We start from the raw sequence: 18,283 nt of genomic DNA, 5'->3' as shown, positions 1-18,283 counted from the left end.
TCGCAACGTTCAATTAATCCAAATAATAGAAATAAAATGTTTGGTAGAAGTAAAATCCGGTTAGCCATTTTGTCTTGTAATATATACGTCGTCTGCTTGACCCTGTTTCCTGTATCTGTATACTTGATGATTTAGGCCATTTTAGAAATTCAACATCAAGATTTTATCATTTTAAGGAAATTTGAAACGATTTTGATTAAAATCCTAGATTTTCTGACATTGTAGACGCATTTCATATCACAGTTTTTTATGATTATTTTTTTGATTGATGTGAACAACTGATATAAGATGAATCAAAAAAGAGTGAAAGATACAAAACATTAACAGAAATATAGAAAATAAGAACTGATCACAAAATTTTCCCTCAACAATAACTTAAAAAGAACCGAAGCAAAAAACAAAAGGAAGTCTTCAATTGTTCCTTTAAAGTTTAATTACGTTTGGCCTAATTAATTGTTTTGTATGGACTAATTAAAATGAAAGAAGAGAACTTAGTTAGATAAGATAATGTCAAAAATACATTATGGTCAATGTGTCCTGTTTCCCCAAAATAGACTTACGGTTAGAATTTGTCCTCAGTGTATCAATTTACGTTGAGAAATACCGTTCTTGATCAAAAATGATCGTAAGAACCAGATATGCAAGTCTGTTTTCAATTTTATTGTAAATTTGCAATGGTATATAATGTAGAATGTCTTCCCACAAGTTTAATATAGACCGTGGTTGCCACAAAATTAATACCGCATCACGTCTGATTCTAATTTGAATATGATTTCCACTAAAAGAGATTCATTTGTGATTTTCGGACTCGAAAACTAAATTTTACTTCATACTACTGTGATAATATATTTCCGAATTGTGTATAAAGGTTACTGTAGTCGAATTCACGTAGTACCCAAATTTCCTATAGAAGCTCATTATTAGATCGCGGCAATTTCCGTTTATCTTTACAATTACATATAATAGGTCACAACCAAATAGTTCGCCTTGCTGTCAACCTCTAGCAAACTACCATTATGTTTGATTTAACTTGCTTGGTTCTGATTCTGGGATCGCTAGCTGTAGTGGCTGACGCAGGCACATGGGGAGCACCACTTCGAATGTCTTTAGGTATTAATTTTCATTTTTACTCCAAGACAACTTTTCCATTGGTAAAAACTTGCATTTCGTTGCATAAAACCCTATCGCTGCATTTGATTAGTTTACTCTCATTTCTAGATTTTTTGCGTAATTACATGTATTGCAGTATTGTGGTTTCTTTGGCAGCTATGCGGTGTTGGGAAGTTGAATAACATAACTTTTTCATCGAAGCAACCCATCGAAAACAGAATTGGGTTTTTATGATAGATAGAACATTGCAATTATACTCACCATCTAGTATCAAAATATGGTTTTATAATTACCCAAGCAAATATTCGCAATGAATATAAACTCATGATGATATTTTTGTCTGATAGATGCAAATGGCGTACCCGAATATTATTGTAAAGCGGGCGATAATTATTTGAATATTGGTGAAAGTTTAAGAACAACAGATTGTTTCGACTGTAATTGTTCTTTTAGATATGGTCTCAACTGTGTAAGGTAAGTATAGCATTGAAGGCCAATTTCTGAACTCTCTAGCTCTGATATCCATATTTAACAACAACAAAAATGTCAAACCGTTTCCATCCATAAGAGATTAGGTATTAACAGGTGACAGCCGACACCGGGCCAACTCTCCGAAGCACCCTTTAGGGTTTTGTAAAATTACTTTTCAAGTGTAACAAACTTGATATTCAACAGTGGGCGCTGGTACTGGGTTAAAATCATGTTTACAACAATCATTTTAAATAAGACAATTTTATGGATAGATAAAATTATTATTATATTCCTGATGACGATGTGAGAACCACATTCAAACGTTGAAGTAATAAATATACCACAAGTATCTATCCATAAAATTGTCTTATCTATCTATCTTGTGCTTCTTATATGCCGCTGAAAGATTAACAATCATTATGCTAATATCCAATGAACAATACCAAAGTAGAAAATATGGCAATTTGATACACAGAAATCAGTGCTTCCAAAAGTCGGTTTTGGTTTTCAACCCCTTATCAAGTATTTGCATACCCAGCTAAAAGTGAAATATTAAGTACATTTGCTGTTTGTTTCAGTATCGGTTCAGCTCTTCATAAAACAGGACGTATGCAAGGATGCCGCTTCGTTGAACTGCCTAACTGTTGTTATAAGTTTGCCAGTATCACCAATCCAAATGAAGATTGTATTCCGGAAACATGTCCTAACTAAAGATAACACGCAAATTTCTACAGAATTTCTGAAATATTGTTTAAATAAATTTATCTCAATTCACGGTACTATATTATTTGTCTTGCACGCTATGGAGATACCATGAAGGCATGTGAGGACGTAAGAACGTTGGCTTCATTTGTTTGTTACATATAACAAATGGTAATCAGCAAATTAAAGTCTGGTGCCACCTCAAAAAACTTCGATAGACATCACCACATCTGCTTATACAGTTACTGTAAATTATGTCCATATTGGTATTATATTGATACTGGAATACTGAAATAATAGTCTTTATGAAAGAGACAGACTTGCCCAGCATCTAAATATCCTCTTAGTACATGTCAGATTACGAGGTATCCCCGGCTTTAGCCCAAGTTTTAAGTTTATCATTTGAAGACTGAAGCTGTTTGCCCCCTTAATAAACGCTACTGGTTATATCATGAAAAAAACTGACTGATATATTTCCATCATTGACAATTCTGTGGCCCCTGCACCTTATGATTCGCATAAACCCCACTTGTTATATCATGAAAACGACTGATTTATAAATAGTATATTTCTACAATTGTCTATAATACAAAAATTTTATACAATATGATTAATTGGTTAGCACTTATAATAATCACATTTTTATTACAAAATAGAAAGAAATACATGAACACAACGATTCTGGGTGTAACAAGTAATAAGAGACCTGACTGTATACAATATAATATCACACCACGGTACCGTACTATCAGAATCATTACCAATATCAGTCAACTTACAAACTATATGACAAGTATGGTTTACTCAAAAATCATCTTCATAATAGCAAGACATTGTGAAGATGCTCATTAATAAAAGCTGACTAACCATGATTGTTTTGAGGGGTAAGTAATATATCCAGAGGGGCAATGGTGTATGGAAATGGAATTGGTCGGTCGTCAGGTTTTTTTTAAGGGGAGCAATCCATTTTTTCAGGTGCCCCTGTAGATACGGTCCTGTGACTAAATCTGAATAGTGCACAAGACACAATCCATTCATGCTGAATTTTCATGGTTATAATGTTTCAAAACCAATCTAAAAGATCAGGCATCAGAATACATTATGGAAAAGTACAATAAAGAGATTTAATGTACATCCTGGTCAAATTGAATACTATAACATGGCCAGTCCACTAAATTTTTAGGTAGACTTCAATTTCAATGTATAGTACAGAATGTATAATTTCAATTACCATTTATTGTCCCTAAAATAAAGTGGTCTTATTATGCTTCAAATCTGATCCATTATAATCATTATAGAGAGACTCCCATATCAACATAGTCCTTGAATGGTATTTAGCAACTGTGAGTAGATATATAAACACAGCTTTGTGGAATAACAATCACTGGTTATATCACTATACATGTATATATATAGTTTGCCTGTCACCTCTTATAATTCTGGGGACGAGGGGGGGAACACTTCGAAACTTTAACCAGACATTGTTGTTTCATAAAGATGTGTCTATATATCAACATAGAAGTTTCTAACAATAACAGTAATAATAGTTATCATAAAGTAATTATAAAGTGCTGAAATCCACCCTACATGGAGAGTACTCACAGCGCAGTTACAAAGTCCACAGACCCTCAAAAAAAAGAGCCAACCCCCTCCCCTTTTCAAATTTATTATCATGTACATAATGAAAGAATGATTGATAGAAACTCTGGTAAAAGTCATAAATAACAATAACAATCTACAATTTTAAAGCTTTGAGATTCAACTAGATTATATACAATTTAATACAAAACATGAACAAATATTACAGATATTTCTTTAAGGGTTTGCTCAACTTTTATATTTAACTACAATACTGTATAGGGGACACTAATAGCATCGTTTTCCACCATTGCAGTTCCACTAAAACTAACTGCTTTATGATGAAACTATTGCAAAAAAATAAAGCATGATATTCCTTTTCATAAGAATTACAACAAGGCAAACATACTAACTACTGAATAAGGCATTAACAAATAAGGCAGAGCATTAGTTTTAATATTTAGTTCTTTGAATGTTTTTTCGAATAACATTTAATATTTCTTTTACAGTTGGTAAGGCTTGCGGTAGTTTACTAATATAAACTCAAACCCTCTAAATCCCCATAATATGTTGTAATTCCACACCAAACTCAACACTACATTCATATTATAGACCTTAATAGGCAGTCTTCATGACAGAAGTTTAGGGGTGAGGCAAAATTTAAATCTTTAAAAATGCAGAATAAGTCGTAGTATTAAGTCTACAGTATTTAGATTTAAAATAATCATATCTAATGCAAGTCGTAGAATATCAGAATATTTCTATTTAACAATGTACTTGTAAAGATTCAAAACTTTCAGAGACATAACCTATCCTGTGGTCTATGTAATTGTTATACAAGATCAAACTGTCAGTAAGAGATATTGTCTGTGCAAAGTAACAAGTTTATTTTAGTTTTTATCCCCATTATTTTGGAATAGCAGCCTCAAATCAGTATTGTTAGTCATACATTGTTGATAAAAATATAAACATGAGCACATTTTTAGTCTTCCAATTCTTTTAAAAAAACAAGAAAAAAATCAAACACTTTTGCTTTGCTCAGACAATAGTTCATATCATCATGATAATTGTACTAAACTAGATCTATTTAGATGTAATGAACACATCTAATATGACATATTGATGAAAATTGGTCTAATGATATAATATACAACAGATTTCAACCACATATTGATGAAAATTGGTTTATCTATATAAAGATAATGAAATAAACAATGAATATTACACAAAACTATTAGCACTTTATTAAACCTTATATAATAGATGAACACTAACAACTTCTTTCTGAAAACAAAATGTGTAGTCAACATTACTGAAAAGCATTCTGGCCAGATGAAATGCATGTGAATTTTCATGAATTTACAAAAATAGTTCATATCCATTGATGACAATTCAAATAGATAATGACTTCCATTTTAATTCAATAATTTTGTAACTAAAGAAAAAATTTTCAAGGGTCCTACCCCCCCTCCTCATACACAACACTTGTATAAAAAGTATTGTTCAATGGATTTCACAAGATTTTTTGTTTTTTTGGTAACACATAACAAACATTAACAGTTTATGGCTAATAACATTTCGCAAACCTGGTTTTGAAATTAAAACACTAACTTAACCTTTAAGCAACCTAGGGCCTTATTCTCCAAAACTTAACTTAAATAAAATCCAGATAGTAATCTGATTTGGTAACAAAACTAAATTTAAGATCAATTTTAGGGATTGACCAATCAGATGACAGGACCAATAAAATAATCTATTTTAAGTTTTCTAGAATAAGACCCCAGTGATGTAATGAATATGTCATTTATGTACTGTTTTTTTTTTTACTTTACATCAAAAAAACAATCTTCTGTAACTAGATATTGACTAGTACATTTTAAAGGCTAAATAGAAAAGGCAGATCCTCTACACTCACAGAATCACAGAATCTAAACCAAACTTAAAATTGAAGCAAGGTAAGTCTGATTTGGTTTTTGAATTCTACATGTTTCGATTTCGATTTAATGGTTCACTGAATTCTAAACTAAAACAATTCTACTCGATTTTGCACCAAGGAAAATAATGGGTTATATTTACAAGTATTGCCATTCATATTGCATATTTACTAATCACATATTTCAAAATCTTAAGTACTAATTAAAGGGATTGTGAAAAGGTTTTCTTAACTTTTTATGTGTATTATGTCACTTACAACATCAATTTGCATTCAGATCTATTATTATTAAACATTTTATGTACATTAGGGAAACTGATAGCATCAATTTGCACCATTCAGATTTTCAATAGGACATCTGTTCATCCTGCGATTCCACTAAAACTAAGCTTTTTAACAGGTCACTGTTGCAAAATCTGCTATTAATATATAAGGTCTTCTGCGATGGTGACATCATAAAACACCTAGTTCAGGTGAAATTGAATGAACCAATGATTGAAAATTGGAATGGTGCAAATCGATGCTATAAGTTTCCTCAATATACATAAAATGTTAAGAAAACCTTAACAAAACCCCTTTATGGATATCTGACTAGTAGTCAAAGATTTAATTAATGATAAACTAAACTTGTTTTCATTAACAAAAAACCAAAAGCCTGCAGAAGACAACCAAATAATATTATTAGTAATATATTGTCTTCAGACTATTGTCACATTAATGTTCAACAAAGGAAATGCTACTTTTGATTTCTTCTTCTTGGATGAGGTTTGGTTGTATGTCTTGTCAGGTATTCCAGATATTAGAAAGTATTGATACACGACCATGTGATATGATCTCTTAACGTTGCATGTTGTTTCACAATGGATTGTTTAACCGATACCTCACGCTACTAAATGCAAACTTGAACAAAAAGACTATACATGTACCTCACAAACTTAAATTATTTGCTGAAAATATAACTCAATATAAACAAAAGTGAAGCCATTTTCTTTACTTTTTCTTCTTTTTCTCTTTTATACTTGATTTCTTACTGGGTAGATCTGTTCGCTGTTCCTCTAATCGAGATGACTGTACACGCTGTATTAGGTTAAAGAAATCATCGTCAGGTAAGGTAGGAGCAGGTAGTAAAGGAGGTAGAGCACTTCTTTGATCATTTAAACGCGTTGCCTGTAAATATAAACATGGCATGTAATTCTGTTGTGTAACAGTGCAATATAATGATAAAAGCTGTAACGTCTTGTGTATTAAAGTTTGTTGCCTGAATCACCATAGGTTATCTCCCCTTATGGGAACTCTTCAATGAAGAGAAACAAACAGGTGGTTTGAATATAGACCTTCAATTTCTAAACCTAGCAATAAAGTAATTTCATCTAAAAGGAGCATAGAACAGGACACATAATATTCATCAGTTATACCATAAGTACCAGAAAACAAACTTACCTGGCTTCTCATTAACATTTCTAAGAAATCTTCATCAGCTCTATTCTGGTCGTCAGGACGATGTAAATATTGACCAATAACAACCTCTCCTGAACTTAAACCTGGAAATCGTGGTAATTCTGCTCTTTGATCATTCATCCTGGAACCTTGTATACCAGCTACCATATCTAACAGTTCTTCAGTACCTAAAATATTTCAATATTTCCTGATATGTTATTTTTTTTAATATATACTTAACTACAATATAGAAGGTCTACTATCCTTCCAGCTGACCAATGAACATTTCAGGCACTTTGTCCGAGTTAATTTGACTCTATTTACCGGTCATGATCGACAGGGGAGCTCAAATGAAAGACGGTCCTTATCCTCAAGAGAAGTAGAACTGTTGGTTAAATGACACAGTTGACCTCTCCTTTGCCCAACCTCATGTCAATACTGGTATAATATATAGACACTCTCTCAAGGGGAAATTGAGACCAAATTTCACAGGTCGTTGAAAACTGTCTGGTTGACAAAAAAAATACATTAAAAGCCATGCTCTGACATATACTGTATAATTGCTAATATAGTGCTCTTATAATATATAATACACACCTCTTCCTAACTAAATTAACAGGTTCTAGCCAAAATTACATTTATTCAAAAGTTACAATGTTTCAAGGCCTATGAATTATCCGTCAGAAATATCATCATGACATCAAACATACTTTTCTGTCTCTCAATTCTTTTTTTTTCAACACATGATAAGTTCAATCAGAAGAATCCAATTTTTACCTGATTGTGGTAGAGGACCATTTGTATTTTCTGGTGAAGGAGGTGCTTGTTGCCCAGTATTATTAGGTACAGGATCATCGGCAGTTCTAAAGGAACATCTCTGTTCATCTATTCTCCGACTCTGAAATCTGCTAAGTAAATCCAGGAAGTTATCTTCATCTGCCGTGGTCTCATCAACCTGCTGTAAATATAACAGAACATCAGGGCTGATGGATTTCACTTGGTTGTGTAGCTTTCATATTACATTGTATAACATACAAAACAAAGTATATGTAGGCTAATAATAAAATATTTTCTTTGTTAAAATAGTGCTCAGTACATCAATTGTAAAACGATATAGAAATAAAACCATCCAAACTTGTCATGAAATGCAGACACGAGAACGAGTCCTACTACTTCAGCTGTCTGAAGATTGCAGTGTGAAATATGTTTCATCTTCATCTAATCAGAGAGGCCAGATATTTCAGTTTTCATCACATTTATATGTGAATTATGGTGAAAGAAAATAAAATGTAATTTGAACTAAATTGAAAAGACAGATGATGCTATGCAGTGTGATATAAAGAAAATTTTGCCAAAGCATCATTATAGCTCTTGAGGGATCTGGATAAACCTGTTGCAAATATGATGTTAAATTAATGTTCTTGCTATATATTATTGAAACGATCTTGGTGCTAGAATAACCCAGAAACAGTGTTAGAAGTTTAGAACATGAGATCGTTTCAAGATCTCTTTTAAATAAGGGCAATTCTCTTACCTCTTCTGAATGAATGAGACCATCAGAAGCTTTACGACAGTGTTTATTTCTTAATGGTTCTACAGCTATACTAGCTGCTTTCTGTAACTTCTGTTTCGGTCGAGCTCCTCCACTCAATGGTGACGTCTAAATAATATGTAAAATAAACCGTATTTTTCAAATAATGTCCTTTCAAATACAGAAATAATGAAGAGCTCTAAACAATAGAAGGCAAGAGTAAAAGACTTTATAAATATTCTCTTGGATATTATTATAGCAGCCTTTGCGATTATGATGTCATATATGGTTCAGCATTTCTATAATTACAGAAACCATAGACATATTATAGAAGATTAGAATGATGCAAAAAGAAGCCATAAATGATTTTGATTTACAAATTATCTCCCTTGATATACTATAATCTGCCAATATTTCAAATATACTTGACTATTCTTACCTTTTTATCAGGGGTTAATTTAACCAGTTCCATATTCTCCATACTATGACGTCTGGCACGACATGGTCTTCTACCTGAGAAACAATGAATAATATTTGAACAATGAACAACCTATTACCAAATCAGTGATTAGCTGTATATTACAGTTAAAACTGTGATATATATGTCATTAATAAGTAATAACTCTAATCATTTAAGACCATTAACTGATATTTAAGAACCATTATCAACTGTAGACTGTGTGAGTTAGACCATAGTAGATTGACCCCAGGTTTTCTACACTTTTATGTGTATCAAGGACACTAATGGCATTGATTTTTATACCATTGCCCCAATCACGCTGAGGGCTTGTAATTCCACTGAAACTAATTGTTATCGCACATGCCCTTAGATATTATTACCACCTATTGTGGCGACCACATTTAGGGTTAAACATTTATAAAATCAAAGGACCAACAGATCGAAAATTGGAATTACCAAAAAGGAATCATTAATGGCCCCGAAATAAAAAGGTACAAAAACTCAAAACAAGCCCATTAAGTTTTCAGTTAGACAATTACTTACTTAAGGCTACATCACTAACATCAGCTGGTAATTTTCTTCCACTGTGGAGATTTTCATCATTTTCATTACCATAACTAAAATATTACACAGAAATAACTTCACTCTACAATTATCTATTTGACTTTTATCAGCCTGACTGAAATTCATTTTGAATGAGCAAGTTTGCTCGGAAAATATCTATACATGGCCATGCAAAACACATATCATCACATACTGTATCACATTGTATAGATTCCACTGATACATCATACCAGACATATTAATAAATAATAATACCAATCTAGAGAAATAATTTACATTATAGCATAAATTCAACAATAGATACCATTAGTATTTTGCGATTAAGTATTTCTATATTTACAGGAACTACAGACATCTGACAAATAATTTATCACAACATCCTCTTTAACTCAGTGATGGGTTGTCTTTACATATCAAACTAATGCTATTAAGACCATTGTTAAATCTTTAAATAAAAGTTGATACTAACCCATTGGAATCTTTAGAAATTATACCTAAGGCTGAACGTAAATCAGCTATATTCATTTTAGCTGTTATTTGACCATTTTCATCTCCTATCTAGAGAATATAAATCATATATATATATATACTTGTAACTATCTTTGTCTTACAGTAGGGCAAAATTTACATAAGATATACATGTCTGTATCAAAATTTATAGAATTTCTATGAAACAATATGCAGACCATATTTCATGGGATTTTAAGTCATCATGTAGCAATGACATCACATGGACTGAATGTCACATGACCATGTTCTGACTTATTTCAAATGATAATTTATCATCATATACCTCATATTCTTAACATTTTATGTGACAATCAGAAAAAAATGAAATGAATGGAGTTTTACGTCCTACTCTTCTGCACCTTGTGGGCTAATGAAGACGGGCGACGCCATGCAGGGTGACAGGACAGCGGCATTAGCCTGCTCTTTTTCGATTTCCAACTGTCGAGGGATCTTTAACGTGCACAGCCTGTAGCACACGAGGCCTCGATTTATTGTCCCATCCGAACGACTAGACGCTTTTTCCATGTCAGTCCCTCTTACCTGCATCACTTACAGGGGGAAACTGGGTTGAAAAATTCAAAGGTATTATCTCGACCTATCCCGGGACTGAACCCTGGACCTTCAGATTAGCGAGCAAGCGTCTAACTCACTGAGCCACCGCGGCTCCCATGTGACAATCAGACATCAGTATTAATTTACTCCCAACAATTCCCAAACTAAATTAATGTCAATGACCAATGAGAGAATCAAGATAAATGTCAAAGAAAAAATCTATACATTCAAAACGTTGCATAGTTACAAAATAAAAACAGCCCATACCTCTTGGGATAGCTGTAAATGTCTGTTTGCATATTCAATTGCTGTTTCATGGTTTCCAACAGCAGTGTGAGCATTACCTAAACTCCAACAGGCTCTGCTCTCACCTACTCTATCATCTAACTCTTGGGCAATACGTAGATGTTTCATATGATATTCTATAGCCTTCTCATAGTCACGTAGTAATGTGTATGTATTGCCCAGACTATAACATGCTTGAGCTTCTAATGCTTTATCACTCAATTGTTTGGCTAACTGTAAACTTCTCCTATAAAAGACAATGTAGTAAGGTATAAGAGATTATTCCAGCATTTTACTCAATATCATTTCTTTTCTGAAAAATAGTAACTCAAACATAACAAAAGTATAGACACAAGCTTTTAATAAAATTTCAATAGCATGCCATGCAATTTTGCTAGGACAACGGCATTGGCCTTTTTCAATTTTAAACTTTTGATGAATACTTAACATGTAAAATCTGTGGCACATAGGGCCTCGGTTTCTTGTCCTATCCGAATGACTAGACGCTTTTTCTTTGGATTTGTTTGGTATATTTGACATTAAAGGATATAAATTCATATTAATTAAGGTATATCAACTTACTTATAGTGTTCAGCTGCTACTTCAAATTCACCGAGAAAAATATGAGCATTGCCAAGATTTGTATAAGCTCTCCTTTCTGCTGCCTTGTCACCAAATTGTTTAGCTATTGCTAATCTCTATAATAACATGTGCATTGAAAATATAATGATTGTTTTAAAGAATAGCTGACCATAGATAACAATATTGTGCTGGATCTTTATGTGCACAGCCTGTAGCCACAACCTTGGTTTATGGTCCTATCTAAACGACCAAATGTTCTTCCATGTCGGACTCTCAGACCTGCATCACTGACAGGGAGAAACCAATTTGAAAATCTGTCATATGCGATGTATCGATTCACTCATTTATAGTGTCAGCATTATTTATAATATACTCACCTCTTCATGATAAAGGATTGCTTGTGTAAAGTTGCCTAATAAATAATGAGTATTGCCTAGATTACCACATGCTCTACCTTGGGCTGCCTTATCGCCTAATTCTCGTACTAGCTTTAAATTCTCTCTGAAATAAGAAACGAATACATATATATCATGGAGATTATTAGATTTCTTGTCTATTGCAACAACTTCAATCATTCTTATAAAGCTAATAAGGATTTAACCCAGATGGAATAGAATAGTATACATAATCATTACTATGTAGAGAAATTCTGAAATAATATAGAGGAATAGAAAGTGAAATTCCTAGTTTGAGGTATTTTTGAAAGAATTATTCGCATTTTGTACAATTTTAGTACTTCTGAAGACTATTTACATATATTCAAACTTCAAATCAAGCCATGCGAATCTTTACCTTAAATAAGTGAACAAATTTTCAATTGAATTCAAGTTAACAGTGCAAGTTTACATTCAAATGACACAATGAATCATGCATGCAAGATAATGGTAACATTATAGCACTTACTCATAAAATTGAGTAGCTTTCTGTAAACAGTCTTTTACTTCTGGTGGAAAGTCTCCCGGATCTTGTCTTCCACTTCGACCAACGTGTTTACCTTTTGTATGATAAACATTACCTAAATTATATAACGCCCTGGATTCACCAACCTGTCAAATTATAAGAATATTTTATTTGATACATGCACAACTATAAAGAAGCATGAAATATATGGATATACTATTTCTAACATTTATTAACATGCTCATACAGGCAAGGTTATCAAGAGAAAAAAAACATGATGTAATAATTCTAACCCTGCCTGTATGAGCATGTGAAACCTTGAGTACATGTCTATCCATGTATTTTGTGCTTCTTTATTTATGACTATTTCTATATTTCTTTTAAACAATCTACACATTCAAGCAAAGATACATTTCCACATCTCTGTCTAATTCAAACAAATACATGAGCATTCCACTTTGTTATTAGCTATTGTAAATAGTAATGGTTCATAACGAATGGTCATAACAAATTGTTTGTTTACAGATGGGCCCAAGTTAAGGTGTTCTGGAATAGGGGGTGGTATCATTAACTCTTCTGATATTGTTTGTTATATATGTGCATATTATTTACTGTGACAGAGATTTTTCCAGATTCACTTGATGATAGCATTATGATAACAAGGGGAAAGGGCATTATAAATGCATACGATATTTGCAATTATACCGTATTTTCATGTATTTTTATTATTACATGTGTTTGTGGTTTGAATTGACATATCAGCTCTGTTAAAAAACATGTGGGTGTACTAGAAACCAATGATTGTGGGCTGGTATATAAAATTAGAATTGATCTCTACTTGAAGAATAACGCTGGCTGACCTTATCATTAATCTCTCTGGAGATATCCAGGTGTCGTTTACAGCACGCTATAGCTTCATCAAACTTTCCTATCACTTTCAATGTATTCCCTAAATTACCACTGGCCTTGGCTTCTCCCACACGATCTGATAGGGCTCTGGAATCAATAAATACATGCAATTTACACATATTCAGTTTAAACACAACACACTTTTATTGATGACTATTACTGTTTTATTTAACTACTTATTCATGTTCCACTGCCACTGGTTATAAGATTGAAGGCTCAACATTTCTACTACACGACTTCACTATTAGTTCCCCTCAGCTGTTAGCCATAAATGTGGCTTTACCTGTTCCTCCGGCATGATACACAGATTGAAAATTTGGCATGTTTAGGACCAGACACAAAACGTCACATTTCATGGAAGTTGCTACGATCTGGATTGCTAGTTTTTCGAGAATTTTCACCATGACAAAAGCAAAATTTGGTATCTAAACTTATAAAAAGATGTACAATAAATATGTCTATGAGACAATACCAGCTATTTCTAAAATATCCCAGTGTTTCAAATATGATACCTCTATACAGTCGAACGATAGTCTTTCTCAACAACAAATTAAGTCTACCCTAAGTCTTTATCCAATTACATACAATATTCTGTTAAAATTCTTAGCCAAGAATCACATTCAAATATATAGAATTTACTTTCTTGAACGAAATTCAATTTAAAAAAATCAATGTCAGTCTGGCCTAGTCTGCAAATATTTCTAATAAATAAATTAACTGACATTATTTAGATTTATACAGCTGATAAAATATAACAGTAAATAGATTTCAATATGTGCCTGCTACAGACAGTTATATTATATTTGTTAAAATTATAGTATCGATATTGCCCTATAGATAGAAATAACATCATGATTTTCTAAAATTATATTAATATTTTTTGGGAATATGTTTCAGTGGGATACAATTAATTGAAAAAGATATTATTTTAATCTAAATTCTATGTTTTCTTTCTACAAAATAATGCAATTACAGTAATATCAAATGGAGTGTAATAATGGTATCAATATTGCTCTATGCATAAAAATAACATGATTTTTTATGGAATATTTTTCAGCAGAATTCAAAATTGAAAATGGATTTCAAGATATTGTAAATTAAGCTTACAATTCTGTTTTCTTTCTACAAAAAAATTCAATTTCTGGTATTGATATAGCTAGATATATAATGTAATGATTTCTATGGAATATATTTCAACGGAATACAAAATTGAAAAAGATATTGTTACAAGATTCTAGGTTTTCTTTCTGTAACATATTTCAAGGAATATTTCAAGGAATATTTCAAGACAGTATTATCCACTTTATATCAATTTCAAAATTTTCATTCTCAGAAATCATTTAAGGAAACACTTCAAAAAACCATAAATAAACTTTTACTCAATTACATAAATATTAACCTAAAAACCATTAAAACTATGTGAAACATCAGTTGATTTTAAAGGCACAGATTTGCCATTTTCGAGGGTTGATTTGGTTTTTGAATATATGTAAATAGTCTTCAGAAGTACTTGAAATGTACGAAAATCGCATATACCTCAAACTAGGAATTTAATTTTCTCTTACTATATGTCTTTTCTTTATATAGCAAGGTAGCAAGAAATGAGTCGTCATTTTAAAATTCAAACGTGTATATTTCTGGACACACATGGATTTAAAGACTCAAATTAGGATGGTGAGCTGTGAACACTATTACTGATAAGCTAAGTTTTCGTTTCTGAGACTAAGGTACGATTGGTCACACCGATGGCAAACCTTTCCCTTTAAGACAACACTTGAGAATTTAATTTAGTTCCTTCATATAAATATCCTGATTGAGGACATATTAGAAATATTGTCAATTTTTTTGTGGAAAGCAAACAAAATTATGCTATCCAGGAGTCGAATGGTAAAAATCCCCAACATGTGAGCCTCATGTCATCTACATTTGTATATAATCGTAAATAGATTAAAACTATATGGCTGCATAGATCAATATGGATGATAACAAATTGTAGCAATAACAAATACTGTTATCAGTATATTAAGCTGTAAAAAAACAGCTGTTTTATAGTTCCGTTAATAATTATAATTGATCTTCAGAGGCTCGTTATACTCTGAGATCATTAACAACCCAATCACGTGCTTTTAATTGCCTTATAAAGACATGATATGGATATAACATGACATAGAAATGTTATCCTAGACCTAAATTCTGCATTGCAACAAAACTCATATACTAAATTTTAATACCTATGACTTGTTCGATAAATTAAAATGTAACTGTGTCTGTTAAGAATATGACTTTTCACTTGACGAAAATGCTTTGCGTACTGTGCCGTGTGCACAAGACAATTTGACAGTGGATTTAAGATCTAAGGCATGGCTATATAAATGACTTTGAATTAGAATCAATAGAGCCCAACCTTTTATAAAAAGTTTCTGTATCACAATATCTAAATCTATCCTGATAAAATCTGTCTATATATATATATATCTATGTCTATCTCATACCAGCAATTCTACCAAATGAATCAACGTTTCAGTCCAGATAAATAAAGATAATGAGAAACAGTACATACCTTGCCATGTTCAGATCATGTTTATGATATTCTAAGGCTTTTCCATATTCTTGTAGATAAAAATAAGCATTGCCTAATTGACTATAAATAGCTCCTAGTGTTTTTAGATCATCTGTACCAGCTTGAACTGCTGCCTCAAAAAACTGTACTCCAGTCTTACAATCTCCGGCTTTACACAACCTCTCACCTTCTAATGCCAACTCCATACAGGAACACTCCATAATCTACAAATATACAGATTTCAACTATAAAAATAATATAGATTTCACTTTTATATCTACAAATATACAGATTTCAACTATAAAAATAATATAGATTTCACTTTTATATCTACAAATATACAGATTTCATCTATAAAAATAACATAAATTTCACTTTTATATCTACAAATATACAGATTTCATCTATAAAAATAACATAGATTTCACTTTTATATCTACAAATATACAGATTTCATCTATAAAAATAACATAAATTTCACTTTTATATCTACAAATATACAGATTTCAACTATAAAAATAATATAGATTTCACTTTTATGTCTACAAATATACAGATTTCAACTATAAAAATAATATAGATTTCACTTTTATATCTACAAATATACAGATTTCAACTATAAAAATAATATAGATTTCACTTTTATGTCTACAAATATACAGATTTCAACTATAAAAATAACATAGATTTCACTTTTATATCTACAAATATACAGATTTCATCTATAAAAATAACATAAATTTCACTTTTATATCTACAAATATACAGATTTCATCTATAAAAATAACATAGATTTCACTTTTATATCTACAAATATACAGATTTCAACTATAAAAATAACATAGATTTCACTTTTATGTCTACAAATATACAGATTTCATCTATAAAAATAACATAAATTTCACTTTTATATCTACAAATATACAGATTTCAACTATAAAAATAACATAAATTTCACTTTTATATCTACAAATATACAGATTTCATCTATAAAAATAACATAGATTTCACTTTTATGTCTACAAATATACAGATTTCATCTATAAAAATAACATAGATTTCACTTTTATGTCTACAAATATACAGATTTCAACTATAAAAATAACATAGATTTCACTTTTATATCTACAAATATACAGATTTCATCTATAAAAATAACATAAATTTCACTATTATATCTACAAATATACAGATTTCATCTATAAAAATAACATAGATTTCACTTTGATCTATAAAAATAATATAGATTTTACTTTGATCTATAAAAATAATAAATATTTCACTTTGATCTACAAATATAATAGATTTAATTATAAATATAATTGATACACAAAAATCAGGCTACAAAATAAAAATCGTTATAAGATAAATATTTTTGAAAATCATTTTTTTTGTATCAGAAACATTAATTCCTGTATCTGAAGTATGGATTTTACTGGATTTTGAAACAAAATGATGTCTGTTTCAAATATTAGATTACTTGTTAGAATTGTGTAGAAGATCTTATTGGACAAATATTTAACGCTATATCATATGGCGATATCTCTGTATTTTTTTAAGAAGGCGATATTATTAATGATATATCAGTAATTATTGTGATACTGGTATATCGCCCAGCCCTAACACATAACATTGTTTTTAGTTTTCAACAAAAGAAAAATCTGCCGTCTGTGTCTGGCTTTAATTATACTCCACAATGAAATATTCCACTACATACTCAGACTAACATGTCATTAAGGAACAAAACAAACCTCAGTATAATCACCATAAATAGATTCAACCTTTAATAAAACATCAATACATAAAATAACTAATAACTAATCAACATTTTATCATATGACATTCAATTTAATGTTAGACTTGCTTAATGTCACATATTGAACTAATAAAAAACCCAACCTCATATCATCAATATGAAAGAAATTGATAAGACTAATTCTATATATCCTCCTCTTCACACTGTCTAGTTATTACCAACTTATACCTTGACTGCAATAGCCACCTTTCTTGTGTCACAGAAGTTTACAAATGCAGCTATTTGATTGGATTGTTCACCCACAATTACAGCTAATCAGAGCTTTCGGCATAAAGACTGTAAAAATTATGGCCTGTTGTTTACAGACTTTCTGTCAAAGCCTATGATTAAAGTATTCACATTGTGAAGATGATATATCCTGCTCTTTATTTATTTATAGCAGG

The 18,283-nt window shown here is 31.1% G+C and overlaps 2 protein-coding genes across 2 annotated transcripts; one reads left to right on the top strand and one right to left on the bottom strand.

The window, feature by feature from the left end:
• Positions 1 to 992: 992 nt before the first annotated feature.
• On the top strand, positions 993 to 2,354 carry LOTGIDRAFT_236452 (hypothetical protein). Its single transcript, XM_009067339.1, has 3 exons — positions 993 to 1,110; positions 1,458 to 1,584; positions 2,160 to 2,354. The coding sequence occupies exons 1-3, from the start codon at positions 1,017 to 1,019 to the stop codon at positions 2,290 to 2,292; spliced, it is 354 nt and encodes a 117-aa protein (XP_009065587.1). The 5' UTR covers positions 993 to 1,016; the 3' UTR covers positions 2,293 to 2,354.
• Positions 2,355 to 6,784: 4,430 nt separating this feature from the next.
• LOTGIDRAFT_132806 (hypothetical protein) lies at positions 6,785 to 16,305 on the bottom strand (the record flags this gene model as incomplete). Its single annotated transcript, XM_009067338.1, has 12 exons — positions 6,785 to 6,961; positions 7,235 to 7,419; positions 8,009 to 8,240; positions 8,673 to 8,760; positions 9,188 to 9,312; positions 10,252 to 10,344; positions 11,116 to 11,380; positions 11,716 to 11,831; positions 12,093 to 12,216; positions 12,619 to 12,761; positions 13,476 to 13,611; positions 16,085 to 16,305. The coding sequence occupies 12 exons, from the start codon at positions 16,303 to 16,305 to the stop codon at positions 6,785 to 6,787; spliced, it is 1,905 nt and encodes a 634-aa protein (XP_009065586.1).
• Between the last annotated feature and the right edge of the window lie 1,978 nt (positions 16,306 to 18,283).

Source organism: Lottia gigantea, assembly GCF_000327385.1.
Source record: "Lottia gigantea unplaced genomic scaffold LOTGIsca_81, whole genome shotgun sequence".
NCBI classification, from domain to species: Eukaryota; Metazoa; Mollusca; class Gastropoda; family Lottiidae; genus Lottia; species Lottia gigantea.
This window is presented reverse-complemented; position numbering and strand designations above follow the sequence as displayed.

What these genes read in the sequence shown, in the direction of transcription:
- LOTGIDRAFT_236452 (XM_009067339.1), top strand. Translation starts at nt 1,017, where the DNA reads ATGTTTGATTTAACTTGCTTGGTTCTGATTCTGGGATCGCTAGCTGTA. An exon ending in ACCACTTCGAATGTCTTTAG is followed by an intron (nt 1,111 to 1,457) that starts GTATTAATTTTC and finishes TTTGTCTGATAG; the next exon opens with ATGCAAATGGCGTACCCGAA. An exon ending in TATGGTCTCAACTGTGTAAG is followed by an intron (nt 1,585 to 2,159) that starts GTAAGTATAGCA and finishes TGTTTGTTTCAG; the next exon opens with TATCGGTTCAGCTCTTCATA.